The sequence below is a fragment of the Mustela erminea genome, chromosome 7 (genome assembly GCF_009829155.1).
Source record: "Mustela erminea isolate mMusErm1 chromosome 7, mMusErm1.Pri, whole genome shotgun sequence".
In the NCBI taxonomy this organism is placed as follows: Eukaryota; Metazoa; Chordata; class Mammalia; order Carnivora; family Mustelidae; genus Mustela; species Mustela erminea.
In genome coordinates, this window is record NC_045620.1 from 24,894,856 (window position 1) to 24,914,518 (window position 19,663).

The 19,663-nt window shown below is 41.6% G+C and overlaps 1 protein-coding gene across 1 annotated transcript in view; it reads left to right on the top strand.

Annotated features, from left to right (window-relative positions):
- The window catches only part of CDK5RAP1 (CDK5 regulatory subunit associated protein 1), a 29,431-nt gene extending 10,034 nt beyond the window's left edge, over positions 1–19,397 (top strand). Inside the window, 7 exon segments of the mRNA XM_032350953.1 lie at positions 2,096–2,326; positions 4,918–5,015; positions 6,133–6,188; positions 8,104–8,234; positions 10,449–10,598; positions 13,895–14,035; positions 19,119–19,397. Of these exon segments, the coding sequence (XP_032206844.1) occupies positions 2,096–2,326; positions 4,918–5,015; positions 6,133–6,188; positions 8,104–8,234; positions 10,449–10,598; positions 13,895–14,035; positions 19,119–19,199 (888 nt within the window). The 3' untranslated portion in view covers positions 19,200–19,397.
- The last annotated feature ends 266 nt before the right edge of the window (positions 19,398–19,663 follow it).

Sequence of the window (19,663 nt, forward strand, 5' to 3'; positions counted from 1 at the left end):
AGGGAGAGAGGAGGGGAGAGAATCTCAAGCAGCCTCCCCACTGAGCGTGGAGCCCACCTGAGGGCTTGATCTCAGGACCCTGTGATCATGACCTGAGTCAGAATCAGGAGTTGGCCCCTCAACTGATTGAGCCATGCAGGTGCCCTGCCCCTAAATGTTTTTAAACTATCTGGCATATAGTAAGTTTTCAGAGAATGATTTATTTGTCCATTCTAGGGAAACTGCCCAAATATCTTCCTCATTATATCACAGAGCCAGCTTGCTAGTTGAGGGACAGAGAATAGATGAGGTTAGTGAATCCCAGCAGAGGCTGGAGGGGAGAGAATTCCTACTTTCTTCCTGTTGGAAGCTGGTTGCCGCTAACTCTAGGCCTGGATCTTCAAGCACTGAAGAGGAGGATGTGGTTGGGAATAAGGAGCTTTTCTTCCACTAGAGTCTCCCTCTTTCTTTCCTTGCTTGCTCAAGAACTGTGGGAGCCAGCCCCTGCCCCAGTTTTCAGTCAGCAGTTTGTCTCTGTTCTCACACTCTAGCATGCTCTCTTCTCGTCTCCCATTCCCCAGTCCTCAGTTCCCTGCTTTGCTCCCCGGCTGCTCACAGGCACTGGGAGGTCTTCTCCATATCCCTCCTTTCCACGTGCTTCCTGGTCTCAAGTCGTCTCCTCTCCCCTTCCAACTCCCCCATAGTACCAGAACTACTCGTCAGGATAGAGACATTCTGTATACCATTATTTTTTTTTATTAAAAAAAAAAAAAACTTTATTTATTAGAGAGGGAGCACAAGCAAGGGGAGTGGTAGGCAGAGGGAGAGGCAGACTCTCCCTGAGCAGAGAGCCAAATGTGGGGCTCATGACCCTAGTCGAAGGCAGACGTTTAACTAGCTGAGCTACCAGGTGCTCCCAAATTTTTTTTTTTTTTTTTCCCAAATTTCTTTTTTTTTGTTTTGTTTTAAGTTTATTTATTTTTAAGTAATCTTTACACCCACCGTGGGGCTCGAACTCAAAACCCCAGAGTCCCAAGCTCTACCCAGCTGAGTCAGCTAGGGGTTCCTCAAAATTTCTTAATTGTCCAAAATACCTTTTTTTTTTTTTTTTAAAGATTTTATTTATTTATTTGAGAGAGAGAGAGAGAAAACACAAATGAGGAAGAGCAGAGGGAGGAGGAGAAGCAGACTCTCCGCTGAGCATAGAGACTGACATGGGGCTCAATCCTGGGACTCCAGGATCATGACCTGTTCAAAGGCAGATGCTTTATTGTCGAACTAACCAGGTATCTCTGTCCAAAAATACCATTTTTTAAAAAACTTTAAACCAAGATCCAATCAAGATTTGTTTTATTTGGTTTTTATATTTCTTCAATCCCTCTTTTTTTTTTAAAAAAAAGATTTTATTTATTTATTTGACAAACAGCAAGAGAGCGAACAGAAGTAGGGGGAGTGGGAGGGGAGAAGCAGGCTTCCCACTGAGCAGGGAGCCCAATGTGGGACTCAATCCTAGGACCCTGAGATCATGACCTGAGCCAAACGCAGAGGCTTAACGACTAAGCCACCCAGGCGCCCCTCTTCAGTCCCTCCTAATTTAAAACAACCCTTTCAGTTTTTTGTTGTTTGCTTTAAATGATATATTAAGTTTTTGAAGAGATCAGATATTGCTGAATTTGTCTGATTGCTTCTTCATGTTGTCATTTAAAATATTCCTCTGAATTTTGGTACACATTGGAAGTTAGGTGTAAAAGCTTGATTCAAATTAGGCTAAATATTTTGGGAAGAGTATTTCATAGGCAATGATTATATAATATTCAACTGGCAGAATGCTGTCAGAATTTGATTTATTGTGTTACAAATTAACCATTATTATTGAACATTGAGTTTGTGTCCAGGTTTTTGCTACTCTAAAAAATGCTTTGAAGCTAATTTTTATTTAAGATTCTAGAAATTCTGAAGTTGAGTTCTTCAGACAAGATGCCCAAATGTGAAATTATTGGGTTAAAGACAGAATAGAATACATTTATGGATGGCTCTTGGTAGGGTCAGCTAATTTCAATGAAACTACAAAGAAGGTTTTAATTGGCTTCTGATGTATTTATTTTTCCTTTTTTAGGGGCTGAAAGAAGTGACACTTCTTGGTCAGAATGTTAATAGTTTTCGGGACAGTTCAGAGGTCCAATTCAACAATGCTGTGTCTACTAACCTCAGCCGTGGCTTTTCTACCAACTATAAACCCAAGCAAGGGGGCCTTCGTTTTGCTCACCTTCTGGATCAGGTCTCCAGAGTAGATCCTGAAATGAGGATCCGTTTTACCTCTCCCCACCCCAAAGACTTTCCTGATGAGGTGAGTATCGACAAGAGAACTGTGCCAAGCTGTTATCAGTATCCTTTTAAAAAAAAAAATTTTTTTTTTTTAAGATTTTATCTATTTATTTGACAGAGATCACAAGTAGGCAGAGAGGGAGGAGGAAGCAGGCTCCCCGCTAAGCAGAGAGCCTGATGTGGGGCTCAGTCGCAGGACCTCGGGATCACGACCCGAGCTGAAGGCAGAGGCTTTAACCCACTGAGCCACCCAGGCATCCCTTTTAAATTTTTTAAAGACTTTTATTTATTTATTTATTTGACAGAGAGAGAGATCACAAGTAGGCAGAGAGGTGGGCAGGGGTGGGTGGGTGGAGTAGGCTTCCTGCTGAGCAGAGAGCCTGATGCAGGGCTCCATCCCAGGACCCTGAGATCATGACCTGAGCCAAAAGCAGAGGCTTAACCCACTGAGCCACCCAGGTGACCCTAGATGGCATTCTTAAGTATGCCAAAGGCTGGACCCAGTGGGAGGCAGCAGTCCTTGAGTCTCGCTCAGGGCATCTTGTTTGTTGCTGTATTGCTCTTTAATTTCACCAAAGATTTAAAGTCCACCAAGGTGGGCAGATATGGGATTGATATATTTAAAAAAATTTGTCTTCAAGTTCATCAGGGTCAGGTTGTCATCTTTATCTATAAAATGGGATTAATAATAGCCTCCTGCTTTGGGTTTTTGGGAAACAGGTATAATGTATAAAAAAATTAAAGGTATAATGTAAGGCACTTATCAAAGTGCCTTAGCAATGCATGGAGTGTATAGCCCACATGTGAAACCTTTTTTTTTTTTTTAATTTTTTTTTTTGTTTGTTTTGGTGAAATCTCTTTTGGTCCCACCCCAACCTTTTCGCCTCTGGATTGTCTTTTTATTGAGCTGCAAGTGTTCTTCATGTATTCATGATATAACTCCTTTGTCAATATATATTTTCAAATATTTTTTCTTAGTTTTAGTTTCTTTAAAGATTTTATTTTTTAAAGATTTATTTATTTTAGGGGCACCTGGGTGGCTCAGTGGGTTAAGCCTCTGCCTTCGGCTCAGATCATGATCTCAGGGTCCTGGGATTGAGCCCTGCATTGGGCTTCCTGCTCTGTAGGGGGCCTGGTTCCCCCTCCCGCTCTGTCTGCCTGTCTACTTGTGATCTCTCTCTGTGTGTCAAATAAATAAATAAAATCTTAGGAGAGAAAAAAGCTTTATTTATTTTAGAGTGTGCAAGTGAGGGAGGGATGGTGGGAGAGGGCGAGACTCTTAAGCAGACTCTTTGAGGAGTGCAGAATCTGACACAGGGTTCGACTCCAGGACCCTGAGATCATGACCTGAGCTGAAATCAAGAGTTGGACACTTAACTGACTGAGCCACTCAGGTGCCCCCCCTCCTTTAAAGATTTATTTATTTATTTGACAGACAGAGATCACAAGTAGGCAGAGAGGCAGGCAGAGAGAGAGGAGGAAGCAGGCTCTCCACTGAGCAGAGAGCCCAATTTGGGGCTCGATCCCAGGACCCCAGAATCATGACCCAAGCCGAAGGCAGAGGCTTTAACCCGCTGAGCCACCCAGGTGCCCCTTTCTTTTCTTTTCTTTCTTTCTTTCTTTTTCTTTTTTTAAGGATTTTTATTTATTTATTTGACACAGAGAAAGAGATAGAGAGAGAGAGAGAGAGAGAGAGCACAAGCAGGGTGAGTGGCAGGCAGGCAGAGCCAGGAGCCAAGCAAGGAGCCTGATGTGGGGCTCGATCCCAGGATTGTGGGATCATGACCCAAGCCAAAGGCAGCCGCTCAACGATGTGAGCCACCCAGGTGCCCCTACTTCCAGTTTCTTGATGGTCCTTTTTTTTTTTTTTTTTTAAAGATTTTATTTATTTATTTGACAGAGAGGGAGAGAGAGAGAGAGATCACAAGTAGTCAGAGAGGCAGGTGGTGGGGGGGCAGGAAGAAGGCTCCCGCCGAGCAGAGAGCCTGATGCGGGGCTCGATCCCAGGACCCTGAGATCATGACCTGAGTCAAAGGCAGAGGCTTAACCCACTGAGCCACTCAGGTGCTCCTTCTTGATGGTCTTTTATTTTTTTTAAAGATTTTATTTATTTGAGAAAGAGTGAGAGCTTGAGCAGGGAAGAGTTAGAGGGAGAGGGAGAAACAGGATCCCTACTGAGCAGGGAGCTAGATGTGGGGCTCAGTCCCAGGGTCCTGGGATCATGACCCGAGCCGAAGGCAGACGCTTAACAGCAGAGCCACCCAAGCATTCTTTGATAGTGTCTTTTAAAGTGGTTAATTAGTTTGGAAGTTAGATGAAACAAATACTTCATTTTTCTTTTCTTGTCTTGTCTCTGTCACCCCATGGCTTGAATTTGACCTCTGTTTGCTTGCTTCACTTTTTTAAAGCAGAAATGCCATCAGGTGAAATGTCTGGGACAGATAATGTGGCTTGAGTAAAAATAAAGGATTTGGATAATTCATGTATTTGGTTTAATTGGCCTATTAATTACTTGAAAATTAACCTTGGTAGAGAAACAGTGGGAGTGGTATTCTTTTCTGCAGTGTACTTTGGTGAGACTTTGATGGCCTTTACTGTGTTCTATCTGATCAGGTTCTACAGCTGATTCATGAGAGAGACAACATCTGTAAACAGATTCATCTACCAGCCCAGAGTGGAAGCAGTCGTGTATTGGAGGCTATGCGGAGGGGGTCAGACTTAACTTGGGGATGGGGCATCCTGCACCTTTCCATGTTTTCTTAAGGACCACACCATGTCTAAGGACCTAGTATAGTGTGTGGCACATAGTAACTGCTCAATAAATATCTGTTATATTAGTAAACTCATGAACATGATAACTTGCTTCTGTTTACTCCAGAAATATAGACTAAGGACTGAATCACTCATGTCATTTGTTTAGTATTTCTTTTTAAGATTTATATTTATTCTATATAGAGAGTGCACACATGGAGGGAAAAGAGAGTCTTAAGTAGACTCTGTACTGAGTGCAGAGCCCAACGCAGGGCTTGATTTCATGACCCTGAGATCACAACCCGAGCCAAAAACAGTCAGATGCTCAACTGACTAAGCCATCCAGGCCCCCCAGCATGTTTTTTATTAAGCATGAAATGTGTGGTACATTCCTTTTGAAATTGGAATCCTATAGCTTTTAACATTAAAGCTTTTTAAGTCTTGGAATTTAAACGTATCTCTGTTCACTTACTTTGGGACTAATATGTATTGCAGAGGTAAGACTGAAAGGGTGAGGTGACAAATAGCAACCCGTATGGAACTAGTGCCTTGTCTTGTTTTCCACTATTTTAGAGCAGTTTTAGAGATCCTCTAAAGTGTTTAATCTGTCCTCACTAAATAAAAAAAGAATATTTACTTTTTGTTTTTTTAAGATTTATTTATTTGAGAGAGAGAGCATGAGTGGGAGGGGCAGAGGGAAAGGGAGAGAGAATCTCAAGCAGACTTCTTGAGCATGGAGCCTGGCATAGTGCTTAATCTCATGACACAGATCAGGACCTGAGCTGAAACCAAGAGTCTGTCACTTAACCTATTGCGCCACTCAGGTACCCTCTACTTATTTTTTAAAAAGGCTATTTAAAATAATGTATGTCTTGAATTAAAGATTTGTGGGCTATAGATTAGGTTATACTACAGGATTTGGATCAAAAGGACTCTTGTGTACTTTAACCTACTTTTGTACTGTCCCATGTGGTTGAGAAGTGGTTATATGTGGTAATTCATAGCCTTATCTTTTTGTAGCATTCCTTTAAAGAAGATTGGTTCATCTAAGCCTTTTCTTCTTTTTCTTTATTGCAGATATTCAAGAGAAGCTTACATGGAGTTAATTCATCATATCAGAGAATCTATCCCAGGTATGTTTAAGAAATATTCTGTCGAGCACATAACTCTACCAGTGGCCACAGCGTTTTTGTTTTGACACTGCCTTATGACACCCTTCATGCTGCTTTTGCGCCTCTTCATTTTTCTCTTTCTCTCTTTTTACTTCTCTCTGTTTTTTTAATGTGTTGGTCTTGCTAGATGTACACAAAAGTATGGATCAGTTTGTGACCTCAGGGTGAAAGAGATTTCTATATTCTTCGTGTTTCTGAACATATGGGGCAGACTTTGATCTTTCTTGTTAGCTGGCAAAGGTAGTTTGGTCTAAATTAGTTCTAATTTGGGGACAATTGGTATCTTTAAAAATGTACACATTTTTAGAGGTAATTCCTTTCCTATTATCTTAACTCTTACTCCTTTTTCTCTTTCCCTTTTCTCCTAATAAAATTACTTTGTAGTCTTTTTTGTTTTATAAAGATTTTGTTTATTTATTTGACAGAGAGAGACATAGAGAGAGAGGGAACACAAGCAGAGGGAGTGGGAGAGGGGGAAGCAGGCTTCCTGCTGAGCTCAATGTGGGGCTTGATCCCAGGACCTAACTTTGTAGTCTTTCTAATTTAGATTTGGTTGACAGTATCTACATTTGTTTCCAAATTTCTTATTATTGTAACTTGAATTATGCATAGTTTCATTTTGGAGGGGCAGGATAGTGCGGAGGCTTTCTGGGCTGCAGTTTCCTCATCTATAAAATAGAGTTAGTAAGGGGCACTTAGCTGGCTTCATAGAGCATGGGACCCTTGATTTCAGGGTTATGAGATCAGGCCCCATGTGTGGCATAGAGTTTACTTTAAAAAAACAAACATATATATATATATACATATATATATATACACACACACACACATATATATGTAAAATAGAGTTGATAGTACCTCATTGGATTGTGGGAATAATTACATAGATTAAATTAAATAGATAGGAAAGCGTAGCACTTAGTATTTAATGACAATAGTTATTGTTCCTATAGTCTTAAACATTGTATGAAATTGGTTTCAAAGGTATGTTTTTTAAAGAATTTATTTAAAAATTTTTACTTTTTTTTTTTTTTTTTTTTTAAGATTTTTATTTTATTTATTTGACAGAGAAAGACATAGCGAGAGAGGGAGCACAGGTGGAGAGTGGGAGAGGGAGAAGCAGTCTTCCCACTGAGGAGGGAGCCTGATGCCGGGCTTGATCCCAGAACCCTGAGGTTGTAACCTGAGCTGAAGGCAGATCCTTAATGACTGAGCCACCCAGGTCTCCCTATTTAAAAAACTTTATATAAGATTTATTTATTTTATTTTATTTTTTTAAGATTTTATTTATTTATTTGATAGAGATCACAAGTAGGCAGAGAGGCAGGCAGAGAGATGGGGGAGGCAGGCTCCCTGCTGAGCAGAGATTCCCCATGTGGGGCTCTATCCCAGGACCCCAAGATCTTGACCTGAGCCGAAGGCAGAGGCTTTAACCCACTGAGCCACCCAGGCGCCCAAGATTTATTTATTTTATAAAGAATTATTTATTTATTTGAGAGAGAGGGAGAGAGTGCTGCATGCAAGGGGAGGAATCAGAGGGAAAAGGAGAGAAGTAGACAGTGCTAAGCACAGAGCCCCACACAGGGCTCGACCTCATTCCTTAGATCATGAACCAAGCCGAAACCGAGAGTCAGACACTTAACCAATTGAGCCAGCCAGCTGCCTTAGAAGGATGGGAACTGGCATGGGAACATTCTGGATAAGCAGGCCTACCCCATCTTGCTCTGTAATGACTATTTTGTTTCACTTGCACATGAGCTGAGCAGCTCCAGAAAAAGTTTACAATTGCTGTCCCACCCTTTGTAGCCCACAAGTGCTGAAGGCCTCTCCTGAAGGTAGGCAGCAGTGACATGTTGTCCTTTGTCATGCGTTGTAGGGGTGAGCCTCAGCAGTGATTTCATTGCTGGCTTTTGTGGTGAGACGGAGGAAGATCACCTCCAGACGGTGTCTTTGCTTCGGGAAGTTCAGTACAACATGGGCTTCCTTTTTGCTTACAGTATGAGACAGGTAAGTCCTTCTTGGGATGCAGAAGAAGCTACTTCTATGGTACAACAGAATTTCTGACTGGGGCAGCAAGGCAGTTCTTGAGAAGCGACGAGAGCTTACCACTCATTTCTTTATTTTTGATTTAATCAACCTGTCTACTGTTTTATACAGTTCAGCAGTTTGAGATGAAAATGGATTGCTTGCGACATTGTTTTCATAAAAATATTTGAAATTATGTTTAGATCGTTTAGAATTTGAATGTGCAGGTAGGGATGCTATTCTCCTTATAGGAAAACTAAAATCATGCAGGACTTTTTTGGCCTACAGATATGCGTTGTTTCACAGATGCACCTTGTCCTCCTAGCCATCCTCAGCTATTTTAGTTTTCATTTTTTAGGCCATGTGAACCCACTTATAGCCACTAGAGAGCTTCTCTGTACACGGATTCCCAGGAATATAAAGCGGAAGGAGATGAGGAAGGAAGGGGAGAGTAATGTGTAATTCCTGCAGAGGAGGGGTAGTTCTGATCTTTTGCCGTTTTCTTGATGGTAGGGATGAATTTGCACAGGTCATATCTCCTCTCTTCAGTCAACTTAGTGGGGGCTTTCTTTGTGTTTGGGCTGGAGGCTGAAGAGGCTCGGTGGCCAGGAGGCTCAGGAAAGCTGATTGATGAATGAAGGATCCCATGACTTTAGCCACCAGCATCACTCAGCTGCCATCAGCAAAGCTAATTCATGTCTTTTAAAGCTCACTGCCTACTGTTCTGTAGGCAGTGTAAGTGCGCTATTGTATGTATTTATGTCTGTTACAGAATTACTTCAGGGATGAAGCTTCAGAGTAGATTTGGGTTCCAAATCTGCTGCTGCTTTTCCATGGACATCACAAATATGCAAGAGAAATTCTTTTCTAATGTTAGATTTGGGAATGGGTGTGCAATGTGTGGTGGAAGCGTCATGGGGATTAATATGAGTGTTCACTTTGGGATCTAATTTCTAGGTTAGGGTTAAGGTTATAGAGACCTAGTAGTCTAGTGGATGAGAGCAAGCATTCAGATTCTGCCAGTCTTACTTAATAACTGTATGATCTTGAGAAAGGTCCTTGGTGTCTCCACCTTTGAAGTGAGAATAGTGTTTGGTAATGGTAAATGCACAATAGATGCAAGTTTTTGTTAATAAGACAAAATAGAGTAAACCCATTCGTCTTTGTACTTCTCTCAAAGGACAAGTGGAATGACCACACATTGATATATAGGTTTTCCTATAATTCCATACTTATATCTAGCTCAGTGGTTCTTCAACTGTATTACAAACCTGTATACAGAAAACTTAAAAAAAAAAAAAAAATGTGTTGGGTGCTTGGATGGCTCAGTTGGTTGGGCATCTGCCTTCAGCTCAGGTCATGATCCTGGGGTCCTGGGATTGAGTCCTGCATTGGGCTCCCTGCTCCATGGGGTGTCTGCTTCTTCCTCTGCTCCCACATTCTTATTCTCTCTCTCTAGCTTACAAAATTAAATACAATTTTGAGCCTGATTTTCATGTACTAAGTTTAGAATTTCACCCTTGTAAAAATGTGACTTGACTGCATAGTTACCTATCTCTTTGAGAATGCTCCTAGAGCTAGAGAACCCTTCTGGCATGGCTTGGGTCTTGTATATATGACTGTAACTTAGAGGTGGAGTGAACTTGGTCCCCCTCTGTCCCTTAAGAATAGATTCTTTGGGGTGAGGGCATCTGGGTGGCTCAGGCAATGAAGCATCTGACTTGATTTTAGGTCAGGTCATGATCTCAGGATCTTGTGATCAAGCCCCTTGTCAGGCTTCCTGCTGAGAGGGGAGTCTGTTTGAGGATTCTCTATCCCTGTTTCCCTCCTCCTCTTCCCCAGCTTGTGCACGCACGCATACTTTCTCTTTCCCCTCTCTAAAATAAATACGTCTTTTTTTTTTTTTTTTTTAAGATTTTATTTCACAGAGAGTGAGAGCACAAGCAGGGGGAGCAGCAGAGGGAGAGGGAGGAGCAGGCTCTCTGCTGAGCAGGGAGCCCGATGTGGGGCTTGATCCCAGGATCGTGGGATCATGACTCAAGCTGAAGGCAGACACCTAACTGACTGAGCCGCCCAAGTGCCCTTAAAATAAACAAATCCTTTAAAAAAAAAAAAGAAGAAGAAGAATGGGGAAAAAAGGGAATTCTGTGAGTCCTTGGTGACCTTTCTCTTTCTCTTTCTCTTTTTTTTTTGTAGAAGACCCGGGCATATCACAGGCTGAAAGACGATGTCCCAGAAGAGGTAAAATTAAGGCGTTTGGAGGAACTTATTACTGTCTTTCGAGAAGAAGCAACGAAAGCCAACATGGCCTCTGTGGGTTGTACCCAGCTAGTCCTGGTGGAAGGGGTAAGGTCATATGTATATATATTTTTCGTTTGTTTTTTGGAACACAATATGTCTCCCTTTTTTTTTTTTAAGATTTTATGAGAGATCACAAGTAGGCGGAGAGGCAGGCAGAGAGAGAGGGGGAAGAAGGCTCCCCGCTGAGCAGAGAGCCTGATGTCAGACTCTATCCCAGACTCGATCCCAGGACCCTGAGACCATGACCTGAGCTGAAGGCAGACGCTTAACCCACTGAGCCACCCAGGTGCCCCAGTGTCTCCCTTTTATTTAGATCTTTGATTTATCAGAGTTTTTGTGTTAGGATTCTGGTATGTATTTTGTTAGAGTTATACCATAGTATCTTTTTTTCTAAACTGTTACAGTTGCTATTGTATGTTTTAATTTCAGGTGTTTCGTGTGCTTATTTTATTATACAGCTATAACTCAATTTTGTGTGTTTATCTTATACTCTGTGACCTTGCTGAAATCAATAGTTCTAGGAGGTTTTTTTTGGCATTTTTTTTTTTTTAAAGATTTTATTTATTTATTTGACAGGCAGAGATTACAAGTAGGCTGAGAGGCAGGCAGAGAGAGAGGAGGAAGCAGGTTCCCCGCTGAGCAGAGAGCCCGATGCGGGGCTCGATCCCAGAACCCTGGGATCACGACCTGAGCTGAAGACAGAGGCTTTAACCCACTGAGCCACCCAGGCGCCCCTTTTTTTGGCATTTTCCTTGAGATTTTCTGCATAGGTAATCATGTCATTATGTTTTTTTCTTCCTAATGTTCCGTGCTTCCTTCTTTTATCTTTTCCTCTCCCTTCAGAGAACTTCCTTCAGACACTCTGGCAGTAGATTGTCTTCCTTCATCTTAGAATGTCAGGATTTCTCCTTCATTCTTGAAAGATATTTTTGTACTTAGCAGCAGAAGGATTAGGAAGAGTATGTCTGCTTCATCTCTTTCTGGAAGCAGTATCATATGTATGTTTTTAGAATCAGTTTTATTGTCTGTCTTCAGTCCTTTTTTATTTTTATTATATTTTAATTTTTTGAAGGTTTATTTTTTTTAATAATCTCTACATGCAATTTGGGGCTCATCCATAAACCCGACATTGAGAGTTGGATGCTCTACCAACTGAGCCAGCCAGCTATGTGCTCCTTCAATCCTTTTTGAAATCACATTTTTGGGGCGCCTGGGTGGCTCAGTGGGTTAAGCCTCTGCCTTCGGCTCAGGTCGTGATCCCAGGGACCTGGGATCGAGCCCTACATCGGGCTCTCTGCTCAGCAGGGACCTGCTTCCTCCTCTCTCTCTGCCTGCCTCTCTGCCTACCTGTGATCTCTGTCTGTTAAATAAATAAAATCTTTAAAAAAAAAAAAAAAGAACTAAAATACCTTTTCCCTCTGGCTGCTTTTTAAAGATATTTGCTTTATCACTGTTTTTAGAAATTCGATATGTCTTGGCATGGCTTTCTTTGTGTGTATTTCTTATGTTTTCCTTGTGATGTGTTAAGGCTTCTTAGTTTGTGGGTATATAATTTTCATCAAATTTGGAGAATTTCATCTGTCACTCTTCAGGTATTTTTCCTGTACTTCTGCTTTCTGCCACCACTTGTTCTGTTTCTTTTGTCCTTCTGTGACTCCAATTACTTACCTATCCAACCACTTGATGTTGTTCTATAGGTCATTGAAACTGTTGTTTTTGTATTTCTGTGCTTCATTATGGATAATTTCTTTTGCTCTGTTTTCATGTTCACTCTTTTTTCCTTTGGCAGTGTTTAATCTGCTCTTATCTTGAATTTTTAATTTTCTATATTATATTTTCATCTGTATAAATTACATTTGGTTTTTAATACCTTCCCTTCTGTATTCTTTTTTTTTCCCCTTCTGTATTCTTGTTTTCCTTTGAAACTTAGTTTCCTTTGAATTTGATTATAAAAATTGGTTTATTATTTTTGTGATAATTCCATTATTTCTATTATTTCTTGGTCTGTTTTTGTTGATTGACTTTTCTATTGATTCTGGGTCACATTTTTCTGCTTCTGGGTATATCTAGTGATTTTTGATGGGATATTTGACTTTGTGATGTTCATTTTGGGGGTCTGGATTTTGTGTTGGGCTTTGTTCTGATAGGCAGTTATGTTATTTGCAGTCGAGTTTAATCCTTTCAGGACTTATTTTTAAACTTTGTTAGAAAAGTTAAAAAAAAAAAAAAAAGGAAAAGCTTTTTTATCCCAAGGATAGTTTAGCCTCATTACTAAGGTGTGTCTTTTCTAGAGACACTACTGCATGTCCCAAGGAATCAATGAGGACTGTCTAGTGGTAGGTCTGATGATTCCCACCCTTACATGAACTCTGGGAGCCCATCTGCTGACAGTTCCCAGGTTACTTTCTTTGACTGATTCAGTGGAGTTTCACTATACAATCAGGTGTCAGTATTCAGCAAGGACTTAAAGGATCCCTGTGCATATTTCTATAGCTATTTTTCTGCTTCCCTCCCTCTTCTTTAGAACTTGCTCTGCAGTTTATAGCTACTGCAGGCTCCCTGAACTCTCATCTCTTTTTCCGAAATCCAGGGAGAACCACCGTGCTCTACCTCAAGATCTTCCTGCTTTGCATACTTCTATGTTACACATGCCTTCTGGCAGAATGCAGGGGTCATTGGAGGGCTCATCTCATTTGTTCCCTTCTTTTGGGTTCACAGTCTTGTACGGTCTGTAGTTCAGTATCTGAAAATAATGATTTCATATATTTTGTCCAGTTTCCTGGTTAAGGCCAGGGGGTAAATTTGGTTCTTGTCACTTTATAATGGCTGGAAGAGAAAAATTTGTATATTCTAGAAGTTAATACCATTCTGCTGGCTTTATAATTCTCCTGACCCCATATTCTGTACATTGTGTTGGGGACTATGGCTTCATGTCTGCCTGTTCATTAGGGTTAAAAGTTACCCAGGCAAGACAACCCCAGAACATTCCTGAGTGATTACTGTGAGACTGGATATAGTGAAAGTCAGTTTGCCAACTGCATCACCCATATGTCCTTGCTTTTAGGACTGTTGGAAGTCCATTCCTGAGAAAGGTAATTCTGTAATCAAAGACTGATTGAGTCATTTATTAACGTATAGTCAGCAAAACTTTATTGAGTTTCTGTAGTGTGCCACACATTGTCCTTGTTGGTGAAGCAGCAGTAAAGATGCAGTCTTCAATGATTCCTTGATTAAGGAGTGCTCTATAAGTGAGACCCTTAGGGATCTGAGACAGAGAAGGCATAATTTCTGCCCTCCCGGAACTAATGACTGACAGATTCATAACTCTGTTATTTTTGCAGCACAGTAAACGCTCTGCTTCTGATCTGTGTGGCCGGAATGATGGAAACCTTAAAGTGATCTTCCCTGATGTAGAGATGGAGGATGTTAATAACTCCGAGGTCAGGGTCAGAGCTCAGCCGGGGGACTATGTGCTGGTGAAGGTAAGGTTTCCTTTGGGGCTTTATCTTGCATTATGAAACGGATGTTGGGTTGGATAATTTGGTAGAATGAAATTTCTTCCAGGAGAAATTGTTTAGTAAAATAAATATCTCTTCTCAGCCTGAACAATGAAAGGGCACCTTGAACTGAATTTTGAACTGCTCCTAACTAATGCCTCCTTGTTTTTCTTTGACTTTCTTCTGTCTTAGAAGGGTTCTTTCTAGGAATTTAGTGAGATTGGAGTACACGGTAGCATACAGTTCGCTGCAGCAGAGAGACTAGGAAGTGGAAGTGATTCCGAGTGAGTTCATTGTCTCTGTCAGTGATGAGCATGCCCTTTGAGGTCTCTGATGCCCTAGGTGTCCCTCACTTCTCCTGGACTAGGAGATCCAGATGAATGGGTGTGGGATTTCCCCTCCCCCCCCTTCCCCTCCTTCATGTACTTTCTTCCTATTTCTTTTTCTTACCACACGATACAGGTCTGTTACTGCCATCCTCTCCTTCTGGTCCTCATGTCCATTTTACCCCAGAACCAGAGACGGACAGGACACATTCTGATGAGGTAGGCAGGAACAAAGCTTCTTCTCCCACACTAAGCTATGAAGAATATGCAGAAGAGGGAGATGGAGAGAGGGTGATTTTTTTTTTCTACTAATGCTGATTAGTATTTTATCCTTTGCCCTGCTCCCCCATGCCTCACCCTTTACTTGCTGTCCTTGCTCTTATTGTCACATCTTTTTTGTCATGGGGGCATGGTCCATGGCTTGCAGCTGAAGAAGGCATGTAGCTTCTTTGGATTGGCCTGGACATTTTACCACCGTGAGATGTTCTGTTCTGTCCATCTGACAAAAGCTTAAAACACAGTCAGTTTGCTGGTTGGGGACTTCACGTGATCCTGTTTCCTTCTGGCTTTGTTTCAACTGGGCTTTGTCTTACTTTAAAAATTTACTAAGTGGAATAATTGCTACTAGACAGCAATGTGGTTGATTTGGAAATAATCCCTCATAGGCTTCTCCATTTGTTCTTTTTTGGAGGATACTGTCTTGTTTGTTTATTTCTCTGTCTTTTGAATGTTTGCTTTTTTGGTTTTTGTTTGCTTTCCCACCCCTCCTCCTTTTCACTGTAGCTAAAGGTTACTTGAAAAGGGAGATGAGGTTGGTGTGCTGGCTTGTACTGTTAGTTTGATATTCTTTTATGTAATGGAAAAATTCCATCTGTTAAGAAAGGTAGAAAGTTTATGTGTATTACTTGCTACTCCTTTTTTTTTTTCCCCAAGTGACATAAAACCCACAGGTAAGATTTAGTGGAAGGATCTAAATGAAGAAGGTGCTGTGGAGCTGGGGTTCTTCTTCTTTTTTTTTTTTTCTTGAAGATTTTATTTATTTGACAGAGAGGGAGAGATCAGAACAGGCAGAGAGAGAGGGGAACAGGCTCCCTGCTGAGAGAGCCCAATGCGGGACTTGATCTCAGGACCCGGAGATCGTGACCTGAGCTGAAGGCAGAGGCTTAACCCACTGAACCACCCAGGCACCCTGGAACTGGGGTTCGGTTGACTCTCTCTGTTGTTCCTCCCTGCTGTTCTCATTTCTCTTTACATGGAGTTTCTAGGCTGCACTAGAACCTCTTTCTCATATATCTCAATTTTTTTTAAGGTTTTTTTGTTTTGTTTTGTTTTGTTTTTTTTTTAAAGTAGTCTCTACACGTAACACGGGGCTTGAACGTATAATGTCGAGATCAGTTGGCATGCTCCACCGACTAAGCCAGCCAGGTGCCCCACTTTTCACTTTCTTGTCTCTCTTTTTTATCTGGGGCTTATTTGGCTAAATCCTAACCCTGGTGAAAGTGGTTATTTTCTTTTGCATCTGCACCCTAGCAGCTAAACATCAGTAGGGAAAAGCATGCAGGTAATCTGTATTACACAGATTAGGTCAGATGATGATTAAAAACTCAAAATACAGTGGCTTAAATATGGTGGTTCTCTTTTACATAAAAATCTAGAGGGCGCCTGGGTGGCTCAGTGGGTTAAGCCACTGCCTTCGGCTCAGGTCATGATCTCAGGGTCCTGGGATCGAGTCCCGCATCCAGCTCTCTGCTCAGCAGGGAGCCTGCTTCCTCCTCTCTCTCTCTGCCTACCTCTCTGCCTACTTGTGATCTCTCTCTGTAAAATAAATAAATAAAATCTTAAAAAAAAAAATCTAGATATGGAAGGTTCAGAATTGGTGATTGTGATGGCTTCATGATCATCAGAGGTCTGAGCTCCTATCTTTTGCTTTGCTGTGTGTGGTCTCCATCCTTAAGGTTATTCCATGATCCTAGGGGGTTACTGCAGCCACCAGGTCCGTATTCTAACTGTCAGGAAGGAGAAAGAGGGGGAAAGGGCATGTTCTCTTCCTTTTAGGGCAGTTTATAGGAGTTCTACACACAGTTTATAACACATCATATCAGGCTGCTAAGAAGCTGGGAAGTGTGGTCTTCATTCTGAATGATTGGATGTCCAGCTAATAATTGTGAGTTCTGTTAGGAAGAAGAGAGGTATTAGGAGACAAGTAGCAGTTTCTGCCACATGAACCCAGCTGCATTCAGTTCAAATTCATGACCATAAAACTCAACATGAACACTCAGCGTGGCCCTGAAATCTGATCCTACTCTATTTCCTTAGTAAATTGACTTTCCTACTCTTTCTCCTTAAATCTTTACTCACCTGTTGAAGCCCTAGTCTCAGCTGATGTCTTTGTCTCCTATTTCATGGAGAAAAAGCAATACAATCAGATGAAACCTCATTGTCTCATCTTTATTTCCACTAGCTCACTCAGATCCCTACCCATACATGCTGTTCGCTCACACATGGGACTGTACAGGAAACATCTTCATGTTCTTTTACACTCGCCCTTATGTTTTCTTTTCCATCCCTTTTCATCCTTTCAAGAGATTTGCATTTATATCCTTTCTTGCATCTTAAACTTAAGATGGCCAAAATAGAATGAATTCTTCATTGTAGTTTTCTTCTTTTCAAACGTTCCCCATCTGTATTAAGCGGCACACTTGGTTGCTCAAGCCAAAAATACAGGACTCATTGTAGATACTCACTTTCCTGTGCTCTAGCAGCAGTCTGTCTGTTTTAGCTCACTTATGGAATATATCTTAAACCTGCCTCTTTCTGTCTCCAAACTATCATTTCTTGGCTGGGAGATTTTAGAAGTCTTCTCATGATTTTCTGTTGTATTTTATTTTTAAATATTTTATTTATTTGACAGAGATCACAACCAGGCAGAGAGGCAGGCAGAGAGAGAGAGGAAGAAGCAGGCTCCCCGCTGAGCAGAGAGCCTGATGTGGAGCTCGATCCCAGGACCCCGGGATCATGATCTGAGCAGAAGGCAGAGGCTTTAACCCACTGAGCCACCCAGGCACCTTTTCTGTTGTTTTTAAAGATGAATTTGAAGCATATCATAAAGGTAGAAAATTGTCCATATTACACTACTTGATGAATGATCACAAAATGACTCTACCCGTATAACTACCACCTGGATCAAGAAATAGAATATTTCTTTATGTTCCTACTAGTTACTCTTCTTCCCTACGTCCTAATTTCTTCTTCTTCTTTTTTTTTTTTTTTTTGAGAGCGTGCTAGAGAAGTGTGGGAGGGACAGGGAGAGAGAGAATCCTAAGCAGGCTCAGTGTTCCACATGGAGCCCAGTGTGGGGCTCCATCCCACAACCCTGAGATCATGACCTGATCCAAAATCTAGAGTCAGACGCTCAACCAGCTAAGCCACCTAGCTGCTCCTACATCCTAATCTCTAATGCCATTGCTGGTTTTGCCTATTTTGGTTAGAAAATTGAATCATATGACATCTATTTTTGGTGTTTGTCTCTTTTCCTCAGTCTTATGTTGAGTAGTTCATCTGATTATATTTATCCATGTTATATGAATATACTACAGTTTGTTTATGGCTTATACTATTGATGGCCATTTTGGTTGTTTCCATTTTGGAGCTATTGTGATGGGATTGCTAAGACTATTCCTGTACATGTATTTTAGTGCACATATGTGTTCTTTTCTGTTGGGTAAACGGCTTAGACTTGTTGTCTCATAAAGTATATGTAACAGAACTAGACAAAGTAGTTGTTCCATATTGCCCTCCCACCAGCAGTATGTGAGAATTCCAAAGGCTTCATACTTCCCACTTCCATTCTTGCCCTCCTCTAGTCTGTCTGTGCCACAATAGTGGTCTTTCTAAATCAGGTCACTGACTCCTCTGCTTCAGCCCTCCAGTGGATTCTCATTGAAGCCAGCATGAAATGCACGGTGTCTTAGGCCTTATATGATTTGTCCCAGTGGCCTTTCCAACTTCATGTACCCTCTACTCTTCTACACCCTCTTGTCCAGCCTTGGTGGCTCCTTTTTGCCCCTCAGCCCTAGTTCTAGTGTCAGGGACTTTGCAGATGTTGTGTTGCTTGGGAGGCACTTGATTTTTATGTGACTGCCATCTTTTAACCTTCATTTTGTCTCTGAAATGTCACCTCCATGAGCTGCCTTCTCTTTAGGGAAGCTAAAGTAGGTTCCCTTTATCGTATCAGCACATTTGATCTTCGTAACCGTTTTCAGTGCCTGAAGTCATTTTTGTTTACATATTTTTGCCTGTCTTCTCCTGAAAGCTCCTTTGGGGTCACATGCTTTCAGCTCTCAATTAGAAAAGAGAGCTTTTTTACCACATTTTGGCCATAAATATCCTAAGGAAGGATTTGACTGGTATGCCTAGATCACAGCTTACCCGGGGTTAGGAGGGCAGGGTCTGTAATGGGCAGCTCACACCAGAAGGTTATGGCTGGTGCTGCAGAAGAGCTGTCTCTCAAGAGAAAGGGGGGAAGTGGTAGTTTGGGACTGAACTATTTTAGACTTCTTAAATTATACGTATTACCATTGTATCAGATGTCTCTTCTTTCCAGGACTGGGGGCACATGGGAATCATGCAGTCTCTGCTGGCTTGTCACCACTTCCATTAGACTCCTCTTGGTGGCCTCTCCTCTGGACGCTCCGCATTCAGTGCAGTCCTGGTTACCTCCCCTTTTTCTGGTTTTCTTTCAGATCACGTCCACCAGCTCTCAGACGCTTAAAGGACATGTTCTCTGCAGGACCACCCTGAAGGACTCCTCAGCATATTGCTGACCTGAGCGGATGGCCTTAGGGTTGACATGTGCTGTCCTTGCCGACAGGAAAGGAGATTTGACTGGTCACTCGTGAAAGCGATAACAAGGCTCTGGAGACAAACTGCAAGTGGTGAAGCAACTGTATGTCCGATGGGAAATGTGTCTCTTTGCTGCTATGTGAACAGCTTTTACAGCCATTAAATTTACGGAAAGTAAAGTGGTCCCTTTGTCTCTGTACTTTTACTTCATTTTTGCCGTGGTTAGTGTTTTGGGGCTTTCCTACAGTCTGTGTTAAGTGTTTCCCAACCCTATTTTTGCTGTGCACACTGCTAACTTGTCTTTCTGATTTTCAGCTCTGGACCCTATGAGTTAAAGACTAAAGGAGGGGAAGGTGGAGAGAACCATTTGCTTGGGAAAACCTGTCCTACACTTTCTGATATTTTGGTTTATTGACTTTGACTTAGCTGCCTGTCTCCTTTCTTT